Source organism: Phocoena sinus, chromosome 1, assembly GCF_008692025.1.
Source record: "Phocoena sinus isolate mPhoSin1 chromosome 1, mPhoSin1.pri, whole genome shotgun sequence".
Classification (NCBI taxonomy): domain Eukaryota; kingdom Metazoa; phylum Chordata; class Mammalia; order Artiodactyla; family Phocoenidae; genus Phocoena; species Phocoena sinus.
Window position 1 is genome coordinate 152,125,385 of NC_045763.1, and position 26,305 is coordinate 152,151,689.

Genomic DNA, 26,305 nt, shown 5'->3' on the forward strand with positions numbered 1-26,305 from the left:
ATTTTTGCTTTACTGCTTGTGTGCCTCCAAGATTGGGGAGCTGGGGTCGTAAACACTTCTGTGGACTGGTCAAGTTTTAGTTCTCATTTGTAAGTCTGTCTTAAGGAAGTTAATGTTTTGCTATTTCAAGGATTCCACTGTCAGAAAAGAGACCAAACTTTTATCACCATGGTGGATGTGAAGTGTCTGAGTGACGATGAATTATAGAACGAACTTGACAAGTTTGGATTTTCACCTGGCCCAATACTACGTATGTATGTATGCAGCAAGTATTAGAGGGTACTCAATGATTACCTGTAAGCTACCTCCAAAGATTGAGAATTATTTACAGTGGAAGGAACCCATGCAATAAAAACCATTAAAATAGAAATAGGAAAAAAATTTTAAACCCAGCTCTTACTCACACATTAGTAAATTTGGTGCCAAAGAGGAAGGATTGATTTTTTACAGTAGTGAAACACCAGTTACTCTTGATTATATCACCCTGGGCTCTTTTTGCATTTCTAGTATGTGCGCTGTGTTAACTGGTTATGTACTTACTGTCCATATTTCCCGCACATAGGATGTACAACTTCGTCCATCTTGTTCCCCGCTGTACCCAATGCCTGACTCCGTGGCCAATCCACAGAGGCCCCACCTTAAGTGATGGTGGAAGGAAAGGAGTGAGTTGAGTAGTTGTGGGGTCTACCTTATTGTAAAAGCCATAATTAGCCAATAATGTAAGATACAAGAATAAGGACCTGAACTGTGAAATATTTTGAATCCAGTGAGATCACATACACAAACAGAGCAACTTAACTGCTCTCCACATTCCTCCTCAGCTTCCACCAGAAAAGTGAAGGAAAAGAAGTTAGTGCAATTGTTGGTCTCAACTCCCTGTGCATCACCGGAGATGAACGGACCCAGAGAGCTGGACAGAGCTCAGGACTATGATGACAGTGAAGGTACCGTCAGAAGCTGTACTGTAGATAGCAGCTGTGCGCTTACTCATACCTTGTCCGGCATGATTTATGCAGCTTTAAATGGTAGGCAAATATCCCTACGGGCTCTTTGCACACAGAGCCTGGAAAATAGGCCCTTGGGCTGCAAAAGGAATCTGTTAACTCCATGTCTACATTCATGCCGGTGCCTCAGTGGGGTAGACCGTCAGGGGAAGGACTGGTCATTCTGCACGTTCTCTTACTAAACAGAGCCAACTCTGTGTTTGATTTCTAAAACCGGAAGTTCCTACAGGTGATTTCCAGGTCTCTTTTGAGGTCTCAACCTCTGCTTTGCCTCAATCAATAAATTTGACAATTATTTTTTTCAGATTAAACGATTGCACATCCATTAAGAAATATGAACTAGGGACTTCCCTGGTGGTGCAGTGGTTAAGAATCCGCCTGCCAATGCAGGGGACACGGGTTTGAGCCCTGGTCCGGGAAGATCCCACGTGCCGCGGAGCAACTAAGCCTGTGCGCCACAACAAATGAGCCTGCGCTCTAGAGCCCGCGAGCCGCAACTACTGAGCCCACGTACCACAACTACTGAAGCCTGCGCGCCTAAAGCCCGTGCTCCACAACAAGAGAAGCCACCGCACTGAGTAGCCCGCGCACTGCAACGAAGAGCAGCCCCCGCTCGCCGCAACTAGGGAAAGCTCGCACACAGCAACAAAGACCCAACACAGCTAAAAATAAAATATAAATAAATTTTTTTTAAAAAATTTTAAAAAATGAAATATGAACTAGGTTGCACCTCCCCAAACTCCTCCTGTGCCTACTGCCTTCCTGATTGAATGGGGGCTGACCACAGCTGGTCTCTTCCAGGTCCCAGGGAGGGCGGGAGTGGTGAACTCTGGGATCCGTGGGTTTCCCTTTAAGTGGCCCCTGCCCCAGGTGCACCGTTCTCCTGCAGGGGTGTCCAGTTTGGGCTCTTAGGGGTGGGCTTGAAGATTCCCACAATGCATTCCGAGGCTCTTTCATCCAATAAATATTTATTAGGAGTCCTATGTGAGCCACAGTAAAATGACAGAAACTATCACTTATTGAAAGCCATCAGTGCATTTCTGGCCTAACAGGCATTATCTCATTTAACCTTCACGATACTTAGCTGAAGTTCAGACAGGCCAGGTGACTTCCATTAGAATGTGCCATGAAGAGTAAGGCCCGTCTGTCTTCATTACCACCACGTGTCCAGGTCCTAGAACAGTACTAGGCACATAGCAGGAATTCGCATATATTGAATATACTGTGACAGAACTGAGATTTGAACCCGGGTCTGGCTGTCATAGTTGTGCTCTTTCTACCACATACTCTACACTTTCTCATAATTTCTATTATGAGGATGAACAGATGACATTTTTGTCCATGTCTGGACAAAAAATGGCGGTTTCATATAGTTCAAACTAAGAGCTCAACAAACAATGTAAGTGCCTGGGGCCCTCTGAAAAGTCCCCTGTATCGCCTGGTATTGGTGGTGGCGCAGGCACGGAGCTTTCCCCGAGAGTCTGGCATGGCCTCATTTGGAAATGGCAGCAGAGTTTGGGGACAGATCCCACTGGCCCCTGAGAAGAACAGTTAGCATGGGGGTACCTCAAGGCAAGTGGCGACCCCAGACCCTTTCTGGATGTGGGATGCCTTCAAAATCTTGACCCAGACCTGGGGCTGCCTCTGTTCCCTGCCAAAGATACGAGCTGAGGGGACTAGACCAGCCCTCTGATGAAAAGCAGTGTCAGACTAGAAGATTCCAGAGAGGAAGGCTTGTACACTCAACTGCTCACGACTGCCCAGGACTGCAGGTCAGACCTGCACAAACAAGCTGTTGTGGTCTCAAGCCATCCTGGTTCCCAGCATGTAGCCCTCCAAAGAGGTGCATTTATGCGAGGGCTAGGAGAAAGCTGGTCCTTCGGTTTGCTTTAGACTGTCTACCAGATGCTAGCCAACTGCGGGCAGTCAGGTCAGAGGGGGAAGCTCTGGTTCAGTCCTACTCTTGTAATGCTATTCTGCAACGTCAATGGCTGGTGGTTAATACAAACAGAAAACCTGCTTGTCAAGGTCAGGTCTAAATTGGATGTTTGAATCTGCTAGTTGAGGACCCTCAATAAGACCCTAGTGCCATTAGAATGGAGGGGTTGTCATGGAACTCATGGGATCTTGTGGAATTCAGCCTTGGGCATTTCACAGAGACATCCAGGCCTGGAGTGGGGTTGTGGTGGAGGGGCAGGGCAGTTCCAGACCTGAGGCTGAGCATTAGGTCATCCAAACAATGGGTGGATTCGAGTTTTCTCATTTTCACTCATTGTTTTTTCACTAGGTGGACATAGCGTTAATGATCTCACCTCTTTTCAAACTTCCCAAATATCTGTGACATGGAGAACTCATTTAAAATCCCCTGCATTTAGGGCTTCTCTGGTGGCGCAGTGGTTGGGAATCCGCCTGCCAATGCAGGAGACATGGGTTCGAGTCCTGGTCCGGGAGGATCCCACATGCTGCGGAGCAGCTAGGTCCGTGCGCCACAAGTGCTGAGCCTGCGCTCCAGAGCCCACGTGCCACAACTACTGAGCACGCGTGCCATAATAACTGAAGCCCACGTGCCTAGAGCCCGTGCTCTGCAACAGGAGAAGCCACCGCAATGAGAGGCCTGTGCACCGCAAGGAACAGTGACCCCCTGCTCGCCGCAACCGGAGAAAGCCTATGCGCAGCAAAGAGGACCCAATGCAGCAAAAAATAAATTAATTAATAAAATCCCCTGCATTAAAACCTCTGCTGAATGTCCAACAGCACACAACTGCTCCAAGTTTATCAAAATGCTTCTTCACAGACTGAAGCCGAGGGTTGATTAACAACCTTTTCTGCTCCTGGCGGTTCCCCTGATTTTAAAGCCTTTTTGCACAGGTTTGGCCTTCCCTCCCCTGGATGCTTCTTGGGATACAGAAGAAATCCTCCTTCCCTGTCTTGACAATCAGGGATGCATGAGGCTTACAGCTGTTTTGAAGGGGCAATGACTAGACTAAAAACGCGCCCAGATGAGCAGCCAGCTCAGGCTCTGCAATGTATTTCTCTCAGAGGCTTACAAATGTGACAGCCTCCCTGGTAGAAGCCCTCCCTGTGCTCCCAGGGGAAGCCCTGTGTGTTCCACAAAGGCCACTGCAGAAATGCTCTTTTCCCTCAGAAAGGCAAAGTGAATTTTCTTCCCCTCACAAAAATCTTTTGCCCTACAGTTGAGAGAATTCACTCCTACCATTGGTGTGTATTCCCTTTGCTAGCTCATATGTTCTCATGGCCTATTTTCCTTTTGTTTCCCATGATCCAGAGCTTAATGCCACTATCATTTCAAAAGGAAATATCATATTCTCATCAGAAAAAAACAAGGGACCCAAAAAAGTATGTACAATTCTAATGCATGAATACTTTTACACATATATTAAATGTAGAAAATAGCACTTTTCATGTGTATTAAGAAGGGAAACAGAGAGTCACTACATTCTGTTACAATGGTAAAATCCTAGTTTAAAACAGCTCATTTTAATGAAGGTTTCTGTTTTCTGAAACTATCTCCACGTTCTGGCATAGGACCCAGAGTCACAGGGTCCTCCTGCGCCATCTCCTCACCCTGAGATAGCCACCCTCTCTCCCCTCCAGCTGTTGTCCCCTCTCTCTCCTTTTGCTGCCCATGGTCTCGTATAGACCCACAGTGAGCATGGAATAACTATGAGTTCCTGTTTCCCGTCTCTCTCTCTCTCTCTCTCTCTCTCTCTCTCTCTCTCTCTCTCCTGGACACTGCGGTCATTGAAGCACAAGGCCAGGTGTGTGAGAGTAACAGGTTCGGGTAAGCCCAGCTGGCTTAGGGATCCTGCCCTTCCACTTGTTAGTTGTGCGACCTTAACAGATCTAAGCCTCCCCTAGTGCAGCGCTTAATAGCAGCGCCCGCTTGCAGGGTGGCTGGGAAGGGAAAGGCCGGTAACGCTCTTAGCCCTGGACCTGGCACATCATTAGCTCACATAATGAACTCCAGGTCATCAACTCTAGGGACCCTTTCTCAGTCTTCTGACCACTGCCCCTCCTTATTTAGAGACACCTGCTTTCTTCGATTTGGGCAGCTCTGTGCTCTCTTGGTTCTTGGTTCTACCCTCTTCCTGTTCTGTGCTGAGTCTTTGTCTTTTGGCCCCTAAAGAAGCTTGTGCCTGAGGTCTGTCTTCAGCCCTCTTTCCTTCCGCTCTGCATCGTTTCCCTTGCTCTCTCCTCACTTCCCGCCTCTATGTCGTGACTCCACATAGAACCTCCACACAGGACACCCCTCCTAGGCTTAGGCCTGCATATCCAGTTGCTTTCTGTCCTGGAGAACTCCTGCCTTCTCCTTCTCTTCCCCTCCTGCTTTCCCTCCTTCCCGCATTCACCCAACAAATGTTTGTCATCATGAACATTTCAAAGATTAGATATATGTATTTATACTTCCCCCTGTGGTTATACTCCAGCACCTCACGTTCAGGGTATCCAGGATCAAGCTCATTTTCACTCACCCCAACCTGCATTTGTGACCTCTGTTTATCCTGATGGCTTTACTGCCTTCCCACTGTCCAGGCTCAAAGCCTCCTAGTTGTCTTGGGATGCCACGCCCCTCAGCTCCTTAGGTATAAACAATCGCCAAGTCCCATGGATTAGAATTATGAGTTTTAAAAAAATTATCCCCCTTTCTCTTCCCACTGCTGCTATCTTAGCTTGCATTCAGCTACTTAAAAACAATTGCAAAATCCTCCTAACTGGCCTCTTCCTCCAACTTTTCCCAATTCAGGTCCAAATCTATCAGCAGAGATTAAATCACATTATTAATTTGCCTGGAGACTTTACAACAAGAGGCAAACTTACTATGCACCATGAGGAGACACCAATGTCTCCGGTAACTTTATCTCCCTCATCGTCGGATCCAAACCATAATTACTTGTTTCTGCACCTCTCACACTTTCTTCCCACGTGCCTTTGCCTCAACTGTTCTTTATGGCTGGAATTCCTTTCATTTTCCCACGCCCTCCCCATTTTTCTTCCTGTTAAAATACTGTGATCATTTAAGAAACGTCTCAAAGGCCAATCCTGTGCATCCATTTACAGTTGCCTTTTATTCCCTTCATTGGCTGTCACGGGCTCTTGCACATAGTAGGGTCCCAAAGCTCACCTCATCAAACACTCTAGTGACAAATAGGTTAAGTTTACCAATGTGATCTAGTATTTAAACTACCTGCTGAGTTTAAATACCAAATGAAAAGGAGCCCCCAAGTAAACACTCCTGCAGTACGCTCTAGCTTTAACTTCCCGTTTAAACATAATTCAAATTAGATGAAGGAATTCAGATATCTTATACATTTTCTAAAAGGTTTTTTAAAATCTTCTAAATGGCTCATTAAAGGAATCCTTTCCATTCATTAAACCTCGTTTCCACAGAAAACCCTTTTGTATAGTTCCTGCAAAGACATTTACAGGAGAAACAGCAGCCTGAGTATTTAAAAATGCATCAGGTGGGACCAGTGCCCTTCAGTCTTTGCTTTACATAAACCCGAAATAAAACCACATCAATATTTTGAATTGGCAATAGAATTTAATAGAAAGTTTGTGATGGCCATAAAATGTTTTGATCTGAAGGATTTACATAAGCCATTTTGATTCTCAGAAGGGCCCCAGGACATCTGTTCAACTTTAAATCTGAAAGTAAATGTAAATAAGCACTTAAATTTCCATGTAAAAGGTGGTAGAACATGTGTTTATTGAGACACTTGTCGAACACCATAGACTTTAATTACTTAAAAGCAGTGGTCTGTACCTAACAGTCCTCTAAGTACCTGCAAAGGTAGTATTTGCATTTCTTCGAAACACCAATGAACACACATTTTCCTCTCATTTTAGTAGGTTTCTAGTGGAATACAAACCACATTGAGATTTGGATTATGTCGATTTCTGGACACTTTTTCATACTCTGTGTGTTTTATCAAGTCACATATATGGCCCATTTGATTTGGTGATTAAGACCACCAGAAAGCCAGGTCATTATTTTTTTTAATTGTTTTTTTTTTTTCATCAGGTAGACTCTAGACACAGCTTATGTTTCCACTGATGGAGGAGGGAGTTAAGCCAATGTGTATAACTCAGGCTCTAAGTCCCCTTCCCCCAAAGAGGAAAAAAAATAGGGTTTGGGGGCAGTAGGGAGGCAAAATAATCTACAACATCGAGATTGCACAAAGTGGGGTTTAAGTAGGGTGACCATATAATTTATCATCCCAAAGGGGATGCTTTTGAGAATGAAAGGGGAGACTAACCAGAAGGGACTCTGGAATAACAGAAGTGAAACAGTACTGAACTGGGGAAACAGGGCATATTGTCACCCCGGGTTTGGGAGTGGTTCCAAAGGGTGAAGTGTTTGGACGTGCATGCTGGTTGCGGAGGACTGATGCAGGCAGCACCCAGAGGGCAGCTGACCCGGGCAGGTGTGTGCTCCTGACCCCATCTGGGTGTTTCCTTATTCTCTCCCAGACAGAGCATGCTGTTTCCTGCCAGAATCTCTGTTCATTCTGTTCTCCCATCCTGGAATGCCTTCTTCTCATCTTGCCACCTGTCCTATACTACATTCCACTAGGAGTTTCTCAAAATGGATTCTGTGGGTCTGGTTCTAGGAATCTGCCTTTTCAATCAACCCCTACTTCCACCCTCTGCCCAGGAGCTTTTGCTCTAGGCTGTAAACTTTTGAGGGTGAAAACCTATGTCTGAATCCTCTGTTTAATTCAACATATGGGGGGAGAGGGAGTTACTCAGTCCCTGTTGGCCAAACTGAAAGGAAAACTGAAAGGAAACTTTACCCTACACTGATGTTGAAGAGCTCGCTTTCTGACTTCCTAGTCTGTGGCATCTCCTGGACATACCTTGATGTATTCTCTTGAGAGACAATGCTTAGGTCATCACAAATTGATGACCATCCAGGGAATGGTTGTAGCAGAGCTTCCACTCCTGGATCTCAGCCTGTGAGTTAACAACTATTTATTGTGTACAGGGTATCGTGCTAGACCTTCTTCAGGAAGAAAATAGGAGCAAAAGGAGCCGTAGTTTCTGTCCTGAAGAAATTTAAATAGAGCTCTGGAAACAAAGAATACGTGTACCAAAAATATGGACTCTAGAGTCTGACTGCCTGGGTTCAAATCCCAGTTCTGCCACTAACTTTGACAAGACACTTGGCCTCTCTGTGTCTTAGTTTCGTCATCTATAAATACGGATAATAATAGTCTCAACTTCATAGGGTGTTGTGAGGATTCAGTAGAAATATGTAAAATAGAGTAGTGATGACATATAATAAGAGTTATATAAGTGCAATAAGTATTATTCTATCATTAATATTATTATTATATAAAAAGCATGATCTTTAATTATCTGCAATACAAAGCAATATAATTAGTGAAAAATAATATAATGGAAACCGAATCTTTAGTATTGAACTCCCGAGTACCATAGAATGTGATTTACAGGTGCCCACAGATATGTTTATATAGTTAAATATACAGACATAACTAAAGATTGTTCTCTGTGAGCGCCGTGTGTTGAATGAGGGAGACCAAGCATTTAAAAAAAGTCATGTGTGCCCTCCCAGTATATAGGATTCCGTCTTCTCAATCTTAGGTTCAAATCCTTCCCGTGCCCCTTTAAACATTTTTTTGAACAATTTATTTTGAGATAAGTTCAAACTTAGGGAAAGTTGCCAGAATAAGTTCAAACTTAGGGAAAGTTGCCAGAATAGTACATAGAATTCCCATAGCCCAGATAATCTAATTTTTACCTTTTACCACACTTTTTTTTAATTGAACTATAGTTGATTTACAATGTTGTGTTAGTTTCAGGTGTACAGCACAGTGATTCAGTTATACATACATATATATATATATATATTCTTTTTCAGCTTCTTTTCCCTTATAGGTTATTACAAAATATTGAGTATCGTTCCCTGTGCTATACAGTAGGTCCTTAGTGTGTGTGTGTGTGTGTGTGTGTGTGTGCATGCAGGTACCTTACCATTATGTCTTTCTGAACCACTGAGAGCAAACTGTAGACATGAAGCCCCTCCGCCTTCCAGCATGTATTCTGCTACCCCTAAAGGATACTTTCCCACATAACCACCTTATAACACTCCAAATAATGAAATTTACATTGATTCAATGCTAACATCCAATATTCAGACCCCATTCAGATTTCATCAACTGTTCCAATAATATCTTTTGCTTTCTGGTCCAAGGCCAATCCAGGAACATGTGTTGCCTTTAGTTGTCAGGTCTTTTCAGCCTCCTTCAGTCTGGAACAACAGTGCCTCAGTCTTTCCCTGTCAAATGCCCTTGACTGTTTTAAAGAGCATAGACCTTTCATTCTGCAGGTGATTTCTCTGATTTTTCTTTTGACTATTCATAGAGGCCGTGTATCCAGGCAGGAATTCTTCAGAAATGATGCTGTGTTCTTCTAATTCTGTTTCACTGCTGGTAATGCCAGCCTTAATCACCTGGAAAAGTTGGTGTCTCTCAGATTCCTCCATAAAGCCATCATTTTCCCCTTTGGAACTGAACAGTATTTTGTGGAGATATTCTGAAATGACACCTCATCAAACCTTATCCATTAGCCCAGTACCCATAAGTGACTGCCGAATTCAACTTCCATCATCATCATGGCCCATTGGAAGTTTCTATTTCTATTATTTCTTCTAAATTTATTAGTTGGTATTCTATTGTGAGGAAGACTTTCCCTTCACCCTCATTTATTTATTTATTTGTTGGTTGATTGGTTGGTTGGTTTGTCCATATGTCCATTCATTCATTCATTCATTCATACTAGTATGAGTTCATTGACTCTTCATTTCAGTGGTTGTATCTGTTGATATGATTATTTATCCTAATGCTCAATTTGTCCCAGATTTGGCTAGTGGGAGCCCTGGCAGTCCACTGGTGAAGACTCCACGCTTCCACTGAAGGAGGCGTGGGTTCAATCCCTGGTCAGGGAACTAAGATGCCACATGCCATGCGGCAAAGAAAAAAAAGATGGATACTGTGTCCTTTTGACGTGTCCTCATCATTCCTTGAGCATTTCCTTAGTTTCTGGCCCAACAAGATGTTTCAGACCCATCTTGTGCTTTTTCTGCCGCAGGAAAGCTGGTTCCTTTTACTGCAGGATATCAATTCAGAAACCAAGATCTAGGCCTTCAGTGAGCTCCTGGTTGCTGGAGAGTTGTTGCTTCTAGGCCCTCTCAGTGGACAGAGCTAGAAAATAAATATTTGTATATATGTACACATACACACATGCATCTATCACTATTTTTATATATCTCTCTCTATGTATTTTTAAACCATGAGTCCCTATTGACCTCCAATTACAACCCAGCACTGCAGTGTTCTTTCTAACCTTTCCCCTTTCTGTGTTTGTAAGTCACTTCTCTGATAGTGAGAAGCCTGCCTTCCATTAGCCTCAATATGTTTACATTTTTGCTCAATTTTCTAATTTTCTCAGTGTAACTAATCTCACAATCATAGCAGCCTGCTCCTCCTCTGCATGGTCCCCATCATCACTTCCGTGACCCCTGGACATGTCAGCACCTCTATGTGGCCCTCCCCTTACCGTCCTCCTTGGACACAGGGCGCACTAAAGCCTCCATGCGGTCCCCTCCCCTACTGCTCTTGTTCTTCAACCACCAGGCACCCCAAAGTCCCCTCCATATCCATAGCTCCCTACCCCATTTCATTGTCCTCCAGGCATGCTGACACTCTGAGTCCCTGTCCCCTCTGCCACGCTTCCAGTGCAGGACACACTGACATTCCAGGGAAGGAAAAGGAAGAGAAAGAAAGCTTCATGTCTCTTTTTCGTTTCCAGTTCTGAGGTCTGTTTCATTGTCTTTGTGTCAGGACTTTAATAGGATTTTTACTCTCTGTGTCTCAGTTGCTATTGTTGCTGATAATATATCTTGTGGGCCTATAATTATCATGTGCAGGGCCTACCTCAAGTGCTGCAATCAGAAGGCCCAGTGTACCAAGGGAATATACTACCATTAAGACTACCATTAAGTGTGTGGTTTGAGTCGCATGTCAAGATTTTAGGAGACCTGATCAGGTTAAACATCTCTACAACAGTTTCTTAATTAATTGAAAAGCATCCTTATTCCCAATAGTAGTTATATATTACAGTTGGATCAAAGTGAAGAGTAAATTACATATTCTATAACTACTTAATAAGCCCTTTGTTCTTACCTATGACATGTGCTAGTGGGAGCTAAATGCCATCCTTACAAGGAATGTAATTTAACATGCTTCTTTTTTTTTTTTTTTTTTTTTTTTTTTTTTTTTTTTTGCGGTATGCGGGCCTCTCACTGTTGTGGCCTTTCCCGTTGCAGAGCACAGGCACCGGACGCGCAGGCTCAGCGGCCATGGCTCACGGACCCAGCCGCTCCGCGGCATGTGGGATCTTCCCGGACCGGGGCACAAACCCGTGTCCCCTGCATCGGCAGGCGGACTCTCAACCACTGCGCCACCAGGGAAGCCCTAACATGCTTCTTGTAAAAATACTGACCTCCTGGTAGATATGCTTAAATATGCCTGATGATCAATATACCTTTATCTTATTGATTACATGCTGATTCTTTCTGTGTAGTAGAACCCAGTTTTGAAATACAAGAGCAGCAGGAAGAGACAGTGAAACCAAATTCTGATTACAATGATTCTAAGATGATAATAAAGGTAAACTTATTTATTTTCATAAAACTGAATTATGAGCAGTGGTGGTCTTTTTCTGTAGGAAAAATATGAATTTGTTTAGGAAACGCAGCTTTCCTTTCCCTTTCATCTAAGAGTATAACCATTATAATACTGGTTATAAGAGTATAACCAGTAATAACCATTACTGACTTTAGCTAATTTATAATTTGCATTATGAGTATAGATATATGTATCCATTTTAGGGAGAGGAATTTCCTGTTGTACCTCTCACATGAGGACCCCTGAGTTATTTTAATCTCTTGGGACTTGTTAGGGCTTTGTGAGCACCAGGCACTATTCATCGCAATTCATGAGTCCAGGCATGATTTACTATAGATAATTATTGATTATGGAATTTACTATCCGAAAGGCTTCTTGGAGGAGGCTATATGGTTCATCTTATAGATGAGGAAACAAGCAGAGAGGGCATATGACTTGTCCAAAGCACAGAGAGTTAGAAGAAAAATTGGAATCGAATTCTAGTCTCCCAGTTTCCATTCTATTGCCCTTTCCAGTATATCAAGCTGCCAGAGGGGTGGAAAAACAACCAGGCACCTGAGTAGTGAAACAGCTCCCCCCAGTGTCCCTTTTTTTTATATCGCAGAAGGACTCCAGAACATCTGTTCACCCATGGAAGCAAAGGCTTTCTTTCTGATGATTGCTTTGCAAAGAAAGTCCTTGCGAGGCACTCGTTGGTGACTTCCATTCACACCTTAAAGCGTGCTACAGAAATCATGAGAGTTAAAACGGGCTGACACATATGCATATGAGTACCTGGAATTCTCCCAAGTGGACAAAAAAAAATCTCAAACCTGAAAAACTTTTTTTGACATTTTATTATAACATATCTTACTCATCCAAAAATTTATAAAGAATCACATAATGAGTAGAGTCCCACTCCAGAGATTTTTAAAAAAATCATTGCTAATTCAGTTGAAGACCCCAATGTATCCCTCCCTGATCATATTCCCTTCCTTCCTTTCCCGCAAGGTAACCACTGATCTCAATTTTCTAGTTTTCATTCTTTTCCTTTTCTTTACAGTATCCACAGACTTTAGTTTCTCATGATTTTGGACTTTATTTAAATTATAACGTAATGTAAGTATTCTGTAACTTTCCTTTATCATTCAGTATTATGTTGTGAGCTTCATCCCATATTTGTAGCTCTAGTTCATTTTTACTGCTATACACTTATTATGAAAATATATCTATCCATTCTTTTTTTTTTTCTGCGTTATGCGGGCCTCTCAATGTTGTGGCCTCTCCCGTTGCGGAGCACAGGCTCCGGACGTGCAGGCTCAGCGGCCACGGCTCACGGGCCTAGCCGCTCCGCGGGATGTGGGATCTTCCCGGACCGGGGCACGAACCCGTGTCCCCTTCATCGGCAGGCGGACTCTCAACCACTGCGCCACCAGGGAAGCCCTATCCATTCTTTATTTATTGGACATCTGGATCATTTCCAAGTTTTTCTAATACAAGCAATGCTGCTACAAACATTGTGACAAATGCTCCATCGTGTAAATGTACAAGAAATCTTCTTCTGATTGAATGAATGATCTAAGAGTGGAACTGCTCCACTAGTAGTAGAATCAAAGGATATATCTCTCTTCAACTTAACACAGCATGCTAAATTGCTCTGAAAAGAAGCTGCAGCATTTTATGTTCCTAAGAGCTCCATTGTTCTAAATCTTCTTCAAAATTTAGTATTGCCAGATTTCATTTTTGTCAATGTAGTGGTTGGAGGATGGTAGTTCATTATGATTATAATTTGTATTTTTCTTATTATTAATAAGTTGAGCATCTTTTCACATGTTTGTTGGTCATTTGTGTTTTCTCATCTGTGAAATGCCTGTTCATTTCTCTTGCCCATTTTTCTATTGTTTACCCTTTTCTTGTTAATTTATAAGAGCTCTATATATTTTGGATACTAATTTTGTTAGTCATTAAGTATAGAACATATCTTCTAGTAGCTTGGGAATTTTTTTTTTTTTTTGAGAAAAAGATTTTTTTTGCAGTAGTCTTAGGTTCATAGCAAAATGGAGAGGAAGGTACAGAGATTTCCCATATAACCCCTGCCCCCCACACATGCAGAGTCTCTCCCATTACTAACAACCCCCACCAGTGGGCTTATCTTTTCACTCTTTTCTTGGTGACTTTTTTTTTTTTTTTTGCACTGAGAGCCCAGAATCCTAACCACTAGGCAACCAGGGAACTCCCCCTTGGTGTCTTTTTTTTTTAATGTAATTTAAAAAAATGATTTCAAACTTACAGAAAAATTCCAACAAAATGTTCCTGTGTGGCCTTAACCTAGGTTTACCAAGTCTTAACTTTTTACCACATTTTTTTGGTAATTTTATCTATTATTTTTTTCTCAAACTAAATTGTAGACATCATGACCTTTTACTCCCTCCCAAAACTTTAGTATGTATTTCCTTAGACTAAAGACATAAGGACATTCACAGTACAATGACAGGAATCAGAAAAAATTTTAATTGAGATTAAATTCACATAACATAAAATTTACTATTTTAAAATGAACACTTTAGTGGCATTTAAGACATTCATAATGCTGTGAAACTACTACCTCTATCTAGTTTCAAAAATTTTCATCACCCCAAAATAAAACTCAGTACCCATTAAGCAGTTATTCCCCAATTCCCTTCTGGCAATTACTAATCTACTTTCTATTCAATGAATTTACTTTTGGATTTTTTCATTTGAATGGAATCATTCAGTATGTGATGTTTTATGACTGACTTCTTTCACTTAGCTTAAGGTTTTCAAGGTTCATCCATGTTGCAGCATGTATCTGTATCTTTTTATGACTAACAGTTCATTGTATGGATATACCACAATTTACTATTCATTCATTCATTGATGGACATGTGGATTCTTTCCACCTCTTGGATATTGGGAATAGTGCTACCTTGAACATTCACATACAAATATTTGAGTACGTGTTTTCAGTTCTTTTGGATATATATCTAGGAGTGGAATTGCTAGGTCTTATGGTAATTCTATGTTTAACTATTTTAGTAATGGCTAGTTGTTTTCCACAGTGGCTGCAGCATTTTACATTCCTACTACCTATATATGAGGATTCTAATTTCTCATATCCTTGCCAACACTTCTTATTCCACTCCAACTTTCTTTTTAAAAGCCAGCCTGGTAGGTGTAAAGTAGTATCTCATTGTGGTTTTACTTTGCATTTCCTTAATGATTAATGATATTGAACATCTTTTCACGTGCTTATTCCCCTTTTGTGTATCTTCTTTGCAGAAACATCTATTCAAGCCATATGCCTATATTTTAACAAGTTAGTTTGTCTTTTTGTTGTTGAGTTGTAAGAGTTCTTTATATATTCTGAATACTAGACTGTTATCAGATATATGATTTACCAATATATTTTTTCCCATTCTGTATGTTGCCATTCTTGATGATGTCCTTTGAGATCACAAAAGTTTTCAGAAGTTTGTCTATGACAAGTCTTGGCATAGATTTCTTTAGGTTTATCCTGTTTGGAATTCATTCAGCTTCTTGAATCTGTAGATTACTGCTTTTTGCCAAATTTGGAACGTTGTCAGCCATTATTTCTCCAAATACCTTTTGTTGTTGTTGTTGTTTGTTCGGTTTTTTTTTTTTGCGGTACACGGGCCTCTCACTGTTGTGGCCTCTCCCGTTGCGGAGCACAGGCTCCGGACACGCAGGCTCAGCGGCCATGGCTTACAGGCCCAGCCGCTCCGCGGCATGTGGGATCCTCCCGGACCGGGGCACGAACCCGCGTCCCCTGCATCGGCAGGCGGACTCTCAACCACTGCGCCACCAGGGAAGCCCTCCAAATACCTTTTTTAGCCTGACCATCTTCGTCTGCTTTAGGAACTCTGATTACATACATTAGATCTTCTAATCCCTTAAGACTCTGAGACTCTGTTTTTGTTTTGTTTTTAGTCTATTTTCTCTCTCTTGTTTGGTTTGGATGATTTATATACATCTATCTCCAAGGACATTGATTCTTTCCTCTGTTTTCTACATTCTACTGTCAAACCCATCTAAATAAAATTTTTATTTTGGTTGTTGAATTTTTTTCAATTCTAACATTTACATTTGTTTTTTCTGTATATATTGTACTATCTGCAGAGAATTAATATTTTTCATTTGTTTCAAACACGTCTCATATTGTTCCTTGAAACATTTTATGGTGGTTGCTCTAAAATCCTGGTCAGATGATTTTAATATTTTTGTCATCGTGGTGTTGGCATCTGTTATTGTTTTTTCTCACTTGGGTTATGAGACTCCAGATCTTACTTAAATCTTTTGCTTCAGCTGACCTCCTCATACTCCACACTGGTGGGGAAGAGGGGTGCCAACTCTTTGCTCTCACGTGGGGGTAGAAGTCCAGTTCCCCCACTGGGCCTCCACGGATGCCCTGGTGTGTGTATGTGTGCCTTATTATTGCTGGGCTGCTGCAGGGGCTCCCACGTGGCCTCCCCTGACATCACCCAGCTGGGGAGGGGGCTTCTGACACATGGAAGTGGAAATCCAAGCTTCCCATGTGCCTTTATGTTGGGGGTGGAGTGTGCCATTTGGCTGAAGTAGAGCAGTTACTGTCTTGCTAGTCTGTTTTCTGTCAAAAAAGTTTTCTGTCTTGCTAGGCTGCTCATTTTCCCTTTCTTTGTCCTTTGGCTTTTGGGGGGGCTTTTCTGTCTGAACCCATTGATGTTTCCAGGTTACGGCTTCTCCAGCACCCAGTCCAGGATTTGTGAGGTAAAAAGAAAGCTCAGAGCACTCACCACATGTCATCCCTCGGGTCCCAAGGTCCCTAGCCCATCTGCTTCTCTCCATCTTTCAGAGTCTTTTTATGTTTGCTTTGTATATAACATCCAGGTTTTTGGCTGTACTTAGCAAAAGAAACTGGGAGAAGCACATCTAAGCCATCTTGTTCCCAAAACCATTTTTGAGCAGTCTGTCATTTCTCTTCTTATCTGCAGTGTTAAATCTTGTCATATATCAAATTTCTATACATACATGGGTGTTTTAAAACGTACCTAGGATTTGTTTTAATCAAGTATGGTAAGGTGATAGACATGGAGACAACTGCCTTTGAAAGAAGAGTTTATTACCTACAGTTCCCAAGAGGAACAGGCACGTCATGCCATGCAGGGCCACATGGGGAAGTATCAGGGTCAGGCAGGAAGTAGGAGTGAAAGAAAGCATGGGCTCATGCCTTTAGTGTGATGTTTGCAGGAAGGAGTGGGTCAAGCAAGGCAAACATTTTAGGATTAGCTAGTTTGAATAATTTTAGTGGGCTCTGGGCTATAAGTGTGGTCCCTAGTTGTCCAATATCTGGCCAACTAGGAGAAATAATGGCTTGGTGTGTGAGAGTTAGGTAAGAAGGTGTTTGGGGTATGCGTTTTGGATTGTTTGGTTTGCATATGAAAGGCTTGCTTTACTATCTCTAGGAATTAGCTAGCCCCTTTTTTTTTTTGCGGTACACGGGCCTCTCACTGTTGTGGCCTCTCCCGTTGCGGAGCACAGGCTCCGGACACGCAGGCTCAGCGGCCATGGCTTACAGGCCCAGCCGCTCCGCGGCATGTGGGATCCTCCCGGACCGGGGTACGAACCCGCGTCCCCTGCATTGGCAGGCGGACTCTCAACCACTGCGCCACCAGGGAAGCCCTAGCTAGCCCTTTGAGAGGCAGTCTCTTAAGGATTAGCAAGGCCCCAAGATGTCAAGGCATAAAATACAGAAAATAAAAACTATGATTAATACAATGGGGTCTCTACTCTGATTAATTCATCTAGCCTGTGCTGAGGGCAGGATGTCTTAATTCCCATAGCACCCCTTCCCCCACCTTGTCGTTGTTTTTAAATGGTGTCTATTTTACTTGTCCCTTTGTTCTTCCATATAAATTTTAGAATGTTTATCAAGTTCCATAAAAAATTCAGATTGGAGGGCTTCCCTGGTGGCGCAGTGGTTGAGAGTCTGCCTGCCGATGCCGGGGACACAGGTGCGTGCCCCGGTCCGGGAAGATCCCACATGCCGCGGAGCGGCTGGGCCCGTGAGCCATGGCCGCTGAGCCTGCGTGTCCGGAGCCTGTGCTCCGCAATGTGAGAGGCCACAACAGTGAGAGGCCCACGTACCGCAAAAAAAAAAAAAAAAAAAAATTCAGATTGGAATTTTGATTGACATTTTATTGACTTTATAAATTAATTTGGAAAGAGCTGGATTTTCATTCTGTTGAGTCTTCCTGTTCATGTTCTTTACGTTTATTGAAATTTTCTTTAATGTCCTTCAGTAAGATTTTATTATTTTCTCAGTGAAGGTCAGGTTCATCTTTTGTTAGCTTTATTAGGTAGCTTTGTTAGGTAGGCCTTTTCATTTTTGTTGCTATTGGGAATAGTATCTTTTTCAAATTATGTTTTAAATAGTTTGTTGCTAATAAATAGAAATGCAGTTGATTTTGTATATTGATCTTCTAAAAATGAACTCTTTGCAATTACAATAATTTTTCTGTAGACTCTTTTTTGTCCAGTTTGATTACCTTTAATTTCTTTTTGTTTTACTGTGCTGGCTAAGATCTCTTTATTACAATATTAAATCAGAGGGATAATAGTAGGAATTCTTTCCTTGGTTCTTATTCTAAAGAAAATGCTTTTAATATTTTCCCTTTGAGTATGATATGAGTATGATATTTGGTATAGGTGTTAAAGACACCTTTTATCAAGTTAAGGAAGTTCCCGTTCTATTCCTGGTTTGCTAGAGAATTTTTTTCAAAATCAGAAATGAAAATGATCACAAGGCTTTTAACCTTTCTTTTGTTAATGTGGTGCAGATTATTTTAAAAGGCTTTAAATTAATTCAAAAACACAATGTTTTAGATGAGAGCTTTGTTAAATCAAGGTTGAGGTAAAAACAGTGAAGTAAGGGTCTGAAATTATTGTAAAATCTTTTATGAACTTAAATCATTTTAGTCAATAAAGGGATTTGGGCTAACTCAATTTTAAACTGTTCTAAATCAAAAGGTGTTTTCTGCCTGTAATCAGGGTTGCAACTGCCAGTTTGCCAAGTCATCGGTAAAAATGTCTCGTAGTGAAATAAAGTAATTGGAAAATGTAACACATTTTAGTTAGGAGAGAATTTCATTCCCACCCCCCAGAGCTTCACTGCTCCTGACTGCCCAGAATCCAACAGTAAGAAGTCCTGGAAGAATCAGAGAAAGGAAGGGTGGGAAACCCCTGCAGCACCCCTTTGATTGCCTGTAATTGTAGGTATCAGCCTAGGACATTTCTGGCTAGGTTTGGGTCTACAGTGTAAAATATACTTCTCATGGATATGCAAACAAACTTGTATTTCTTTATGGGCAAATATGAACGGCTTTAGTCAAGGTAGATTATTTTTCAAAAACCGAATATATTTTCGGATGAGTAATGATTTAATGAGAATACAAAATGATTATTATTCTTTCTGGCTCTAGATATCAGCCCAGTGTTTTGTAGTTAACCGTAACACAGTATGACATAATAGTTCATACACAATCCACTTTCAGATTCAATATGATATACATAAGTAGGCCAGAATTAGCACAGAATAGTCTACCTGGAAAAATCTTATGAAAAAGCCAATTTCCCAAATATTTAAGAAGAGATCTGGCTGCAAGTATTACTTCTATAAGAAATTGATTGACGATTAGATAATTTATCAATGAACAAAAACAGTTTTTACAAATATGTTTTGATATATTTGTAATGATAAATTTCCCCAATAGAAAGATTCCAAAACAAACCCCCAAAAAACATTGACGTTGAAGCCAGAATATCTGGATTTAATTACAGCTATTCCTTTCACCAATTGTGTAATCTGGGGCAAATAATTGAGCTCCGTAAGTCTCTCTTTCCTCATCTATAACATGGTGATGATTAGCTCTTAGAGTTGTTAGAAAGATCAACTGAATTGAGGCATGTTCAATGCCCAAGACGTTAAACATTCAGGCATGGTATCTCTAACTCCTTTCTAGTAAAGCAATACCATCATCCTGCAGTACAGCATGGTATGAAGGGAAGGGACCCCGAGGCTGCATAGCCTGAGTTGACTCCTGGCTCCACCAGCTCATCAGCTCTGTGACCATGGACACACTACTTAAACTCTCCATGCCTCAGTTTTCTCATCTGTAAGATGGTCATTATAAAAATATCTTCCTCATAGGGTGGTAGGATTAAGTGAGTTTATTTATGTAAAATGCTTTAGAGTGGGGCCTGACACCCAGGAAATGCTATTTAAGTGTTAGCTAGTATTGTAGTGAGACACTCATGGTTTATTGTACTGGTATACCTAGAACTATCACATTTATAACTACAGCTGATCAGTAATAGGTGGATGGGTATAATTTTCTGACTTGAGCAAAAACAGCAGTGTTTGGGGCTTCCCTGGTGGCGCAGTGGTTGAGAGTCCGCCGGCCAATGCAGGGGACCCGGATTCGTGCCCCGGTCCGGGAGGATCCCACGTGCCATGGAGCGGTTGGGCCCATGAGCCATAGCCGCTGGGCCTGCGCGTCTGGAGCCTGTGCTCCGCAATGGGAGAATCCACAACAGTGAGAGGCCCGCTTACTGCAAAAAAACAAAAACAACCAAAAACAGACAGCTGTGTTTGCAGAATCTAGCTCTGAGCATGGGGAGAAAGGAACAGAAGTATTCCATTTCCCCATGGGTGCCATTTACTCTCACTAAGCCACTGCTTTAATGAACACCAATATTTTTTAGTGCCATTGTAAATGGTGTTTATAGTGAAAATCATATTACAACAACATTAAAGGAATTGTTTAAAGATGAAAAATAAATCAGCTACAAATATGCCACCTGATGCAAAAACTGATTTAATGTTTTCTGATTTAATTTTTTTCTCTCTAGGTTTTGTTTCTGTGCATATGCAGTATGTATTTACACAGTTGCCATCACTGTGTACATACAATTTTATACTGTTTACTGTGTTTAACATTAATCGATAACCTTTTCCCTGTTAGTCATTATAATTATTATTTTTTATATAAATTCATTTATTCATTCATTTATTTAATTTTTGGCTGCATTGCTGCACGCGGGCTTTCTCTAGTTGCAGTGAGCAGGGGCTACTTTGTTGCGGGGCGCAGGCTTCTCATTGTGGTGGCTTCTCTTGTTGCAGAGCACAGGCTCTAGGCGCATGGGCTTCAGTAGTTGTCGCACACGGGCTTCAGTAGTTGTGGCTCGCGGGCTCTAGAGCGCAGGCTCAGTAGTTGTGGCACACGGGCTTAGTCGCTCTGCGGCATGTGGGATCTTCCTAGACCAGGGCTCGAACCCGTGTCCCCTGCATTGGCAGGTGGATTCTTAACCACTGCGCCACCAGGGAAGCCCCTATAATTATTATTATTATTGATGGCTGCAGAGTCATGTTGATAGGCCATAATTACTCCTTTTTTGAAAATCAAAATGTCTACCTTTTACATACTGTAGGAGAACTCTAGGAATGTTAGTAAGGGCAATAAATTATAGAAGAAAAGGAAATCAAAGACCTATACCTCCTTATGGCAGGAGAAAAGAGATGGAGGGAGTATCTGATTGCCTAAGAGCTGTGAAATCCTGTAATTTGATTTTGCAACAGATTTCTACCCTAATGCTTTACTTAACGTATCTATTTTTAAATTTAAGAGAATTAAAAAGAAGTTGCATGTGACAGGTACGTGGAGGTTCATTTTACTACTGTCTACTTTTGTGTATGTTTGACACTTTCTGTAATTAACAAGCTTTAAAGAAAAGAATGTGCTTATAAAGGATTTTTCCGACACCCTTGGAAATCATTTGAGGTGTCTTTTGGTGAGCAGATCCCCACAGCCCACGCACGTGGGAATTTTCAAAGTCTCTCTACCTCAAGAGTCTTTGCTTCCTTCTTCCAGGAAATTGATATAGTGTATGTGCAGAGATGTCCATGCTGGGAACAGTGCTCCCTCAGATGTGGCACTCTTGTGCCTGGCACAGCTCCCACCATCTGCAGAGACCCTGCCCGGGTATCACTAAACCACCGTTGAGAACATCTTTAAGAGGGTGGGGCAGGGAGTAGAGGGGAAGGGGTGGAGGCAGTAGCTGACTCATCATTGCTGGCCTAGACTGGGAAGGGGTGACCGGTAGTAAACGGTTGTAGAGCAGGCCATGCCCTCTCTACCCCACCTTGGGCTGAGACCATCACACCTGCTGATACAACACACCCTGGAAGTGATTGTCCAGACTCATTAGAGTTACATGCTCTTTTGGGGTGTCCTGATGACACACTTGCTAAGACCAGGGCTCTCCTTTCTCCTGGTAACTCTGTGACTCACGTGAATGCCCATGTGCCCCCTGTCCTGTCCTACCCTCCATCACACCCTAGTCAGTCTTTCTCAATATTGCTGTCAGAACATCTCCTTTTGGGACTTCCCTGGTGGTCCAGTGGTTAAGAATCCATCTTACAATGCAGGGGATGTGGGTTCAATCCCTGGTCAGGGAACTAAGATCCCACATGCTGATGGGCAACTAAGCCCGTGTGCTGCAACTACTGAGCCCAGGCCCTCTGGAGCCCACACACCACAACTAGAGAGAACCCCTCGCACTGCAACGAAGGATCCCACGTGCTGCAACTAAGACCCAATGCAGCCAAAAATAAATAAATAAAAATGTATTTTAAAATTACATTAAAAAAAAAAAAGTATGTCTCCTTTTGATTTTCCTTCTGGTTCTTGTTCTGTGCTGGTGTCGGTCAGTCCTTTCCCTGTCTGAGGCAAGTCCCATCCTGCTCCTGTATATCTGGGAGTTCTTGGTGCCTGTCTCCTTTGCCCTCAGCCTCTGGCAGTATCGTGAGGCCTCTGGCAGCACGGCAGGTGTCAGAGGCTCCTGTTGTGTTTAGGGGTCCTGAGCCCCTGGGAGGGGGGCAAATATCTACACCCAGTGGTAGATATTATGGGTTGATTAAAGAGAAATGGAAAATCAGACCATCATGTTGTACACTTTAAATTTATACAGTGACATGTGTCAATTACTTCAATAAAACAGGGGGAAAAAGAGAAATAGAAAACAGCTCTGTGAGATCCAACAGATGGTCTGATTGGGGAGAAGGAAGTCAGTGCAGAATACTTAACAAAATCCCCATGCTCAATGGTCAGCTGTTTAGGACAGGGATAGTGTGGTTGTCCCTTCAGAAATCCTCACTGCCAGCGTGGGGACTGGTACTCAGCAGCACGGTACAAATGTTTGTTGAATGAATAAATAAAACCTCAGGTCAATAAAGTCAGGTACAGAACATGTACATGAGTGCCAAAGAAATACAGACCAGATGAGTGATCTGAGTAGACAGAGTAATAAAGAAGACTTCTTATAGGAGGGAAATTATTTTTAGAAACTGAAGGGTAGAGAGGAGTCTAGTGTAGAGTTCCATTGATAATACTGTATGACCTTAGACAAGTTACTTAACCTTTCTGTGCCTCAAACATCATCTTCAAAATGGAGCAATGAGAGTGCCTACCAGATGGGGGCAGGGTGGTCTAGGAGGCTCAGTGAATTCATGGGAAATAGGACCTGGAACTTGATAAACAGCAGTCAGCAACATCATCTGATACCACATCTTTACATTCTTAGGGGTCACCCTGGACACTGCAGACATTTGAGGATGATAAGGTCTGAATCTTAAACATGAATGGGCCGTCAAGGAAAACCAGACATATGAGGAGAAACAGCAACATGAAATTAATAACAATTATCATTATTACAATCATTATGACTAATGTTTATTGAATGCTTACTATGTGCCAGGAGATGTTTTCATCACTTTGCATATATTAAATCATTTAATCTTTGCAACTCTATTTCACAGGGAGGAAACAAAGGCCTAAAGAGCTATACCTTTTCACTTTACTGAAAAAAATACCATCATGAAAGAAATTTGGGGGAAAAGGAAAAAAGAAAAAAGCCACGATTGTCTCTCCTTCTACCCCTCGTACAGAACATTTTCACTTTCCTAAATTATTTTCTAGTCCTCATTCGTCGCCAACTTGTTTTTTGTTTTTTTTGGCCAACTTGTTTTTTAAAATAACTTTATTCTTTTTTTTTTTTTTTTTTTTTTGCGGTACGCGGGCCCCTCACCGCCGTGGCCCCTCCCGTCGCGGAGCACAGGCTCCGGACGCGCAGGCTCAACGGCCATGGCTCAGGGGCCCAGCCACTCCACGGCATGCGGGATCCTCCCGGACCGGGGCACGAACCCGCGTCCCCTGCATCAGCAGGCAGACTCTCAACCACTGCGCCACCAGGGAAGCCCTAACTTTATTCTTTATATAAGAATGGCGCAGGCTCATAAAATAAGTTCCAGCAATAAAAAAGTACAAATAAGAGAGCAAAAGAAACAGTTATCTAAGAACAGAATGCTGCTGGCATCATGTGACCTTCGTCACTGGCATGTCTATTGTGTGTGAATCACTGAACTAAAATATTACTCTGCGGAACTTGGATGTTTTTACTAATTACTGAATAAAAGAAGGCAAAGTGAAAGTCTGCGCTATGAAGTAGTAAACAACCTGATATACCAAAAACTTATCAGTTCTCAGAGTATATGACTTTTTCTAGAAAAAAAAAGATTCTTTGTACAAGACATTGGAAACAATAAATTCTTCTTGATATATATATATATTTTTTTGATTCATTAGAGACCCAAGGCTTCCATCAGTAAACCAAAAGCCCTAGAAGGCTTCTGCCTGGATTCTAAGCGTTCTGAGGAAAGAAGGTAATGCTTTTCTTAACATATGAGGAGATATTATTGTCTTATGTAACTTCGGGAAAAAAATTCATTATTCAGATCTCTGTGAAGGGTTTGAGTCTGTAAAGAACGTGTTGAGAAAGAAGAAAGATTGGTGATATCTCACAATTTCGAAGCCAAAGGGGCCTTACACACTGTCCAGTTCACCACCCATGTTTAGAGATAAGCAAACAGGCCAGAGAGACTGAGGAGGATGCCATAAATCACGGTGAGCTGAGACCATCCCAAGTTTCTTGATTTGTAGTCATTTAGAGACATTTATTCCTATTTGTGGTAAAGGGAAAAGAGAAGAAAAAACAAAAGAGCAAGTAGTTGAAATAAGCGCTCAAGACAGGACATTTTATGGGTCAGAGAGTAAAGCCTTCTGGAAAGTTCCCTTACTTCTGAATAAACTTGGGCCGATTTCCAGGATTTGACTAGCAGATCAGAAAGTACCCCCTTGCCCCTTTAAATGCAAAATAAGCAGATTTCAAAAATAGTTCCCATCTCCACCCTGAAAGGCAGTGCTTATACCTGTGGAGAGAGAAGGAAGAGGGCCAGTGAACTGATGCCCCCCAACAGCTTGTACCCATCCCCACTGGGGACCAGGGGATCTGTAAGTCCCTAAGCTGGCCTTGCACCAGCATTGAAAGACGTTACACAGTAGGTGATAAATGAATGCTCTGTGGGATTTTAGAGATCTCACATCCTGGTGATACCCTGTTAACATTACTCATTGAAATTAGCACAGGTTTTAAATGAGTGGCGCTCTTCCCTAAAGCCCCACCGTGGTTACTCCCTTGGGCCCAAAGGCCCACAGATTTTAAGGGGTGCTCAAGTAGCAGTTGTACACAACCCTAAGAGCCACTACTGTTTTCACAGGTGTGCTGCGAGAGCATCAAACGTCAGATTCAAAGCATGGAAATAACATCAGAGAGAACGCCTGCTGCATAGTGAACAGGAGCGCTGGGAGCAGGAACATAGAAACGTTTCCAGCAGGCTTGAAACTTGCTGTGTTTGGCATCTTCAACACTGTGATATTTGTCTACATAACTGTGGAAGGGAAGCCACTCTTTGGTTAAGTGCTTTAGAAGCAGAGTGATGAGCGCGTGCCTGAGAACTGCTCCAAGCCCTCTTGCTTCAGGAAAGAAGAGAGGCTACTCTTAACGGGGCCGGCCCAGCCCCATAGCCAGGTAGTCTTCCCTTGCACTGTGTTGCTCTCAAGGATCTGTAGCCAAGCTCAGACAGGTAGAAGCAATGAGGGAGAGAACAAGGCACTTGTGTCAAAGGGCTTGACAGTAGGAAATCCCCCGAGTCAGGTTGGCTACCATTAAAGGTACTTTCATGTTTGTGCAGACCTCTAGAAAGGAAACTGTGCCTGGAGTTTTCCTCTTTAACCATGGCAATAAGCCGTGGATCACATTTTATTCACTCGTCAAATTGTATAGTCAATTATGGGAAAGGCCACAACAGGTAATTAACAAAAAAGGGAATTGTCTGGTTTGGCAAACACAAAGAACTAGCCAGCATCACCAGTAATGAAAGGAAAACCACTTAGAACCAGATCACATATTTGCCGTTGAAACTTAGCAAGGTTTGAAAAAATTGAGGCCTGGTGAGGAAGTGTAATGATCATGGCCCCTGGGAGCAGGTAGAGCTGAGTAGGCACCTGAGCTCCTCTGTTTATTGGCTTTGTGACCTTGGGTGAATTAGTTTCTTCTCTGAGCTTCAGTTCAACTTCTGAAAATAGGGATAAAATAGACCTCTTAGGGTGATGAAGAATTTGA

At 42.3% G+C, this 26,305-nt stretch overlaps 1 protein-coding gene across 1 annotated transcript; it reads left to right on the forward strand.

Moving 5' to 3' along the window:
• Positions 1-168: 168 nt before the first annotated feature.
• On the forward strand, positions 169-25,600 carry LEMD1 (LEM domain containing 1). Its single transcript, XM_032606533.1, is given in 5 exon segments — positions 169-250; positions 822-944; positions 4,291-4,361; positions 24,430-24,506; positions 25,495-25,600. Coding segments are annotated over 5 exon segments (459 nt in total).
• Positions 25,601-26,305: the final 705 nt, after the last annotated feature.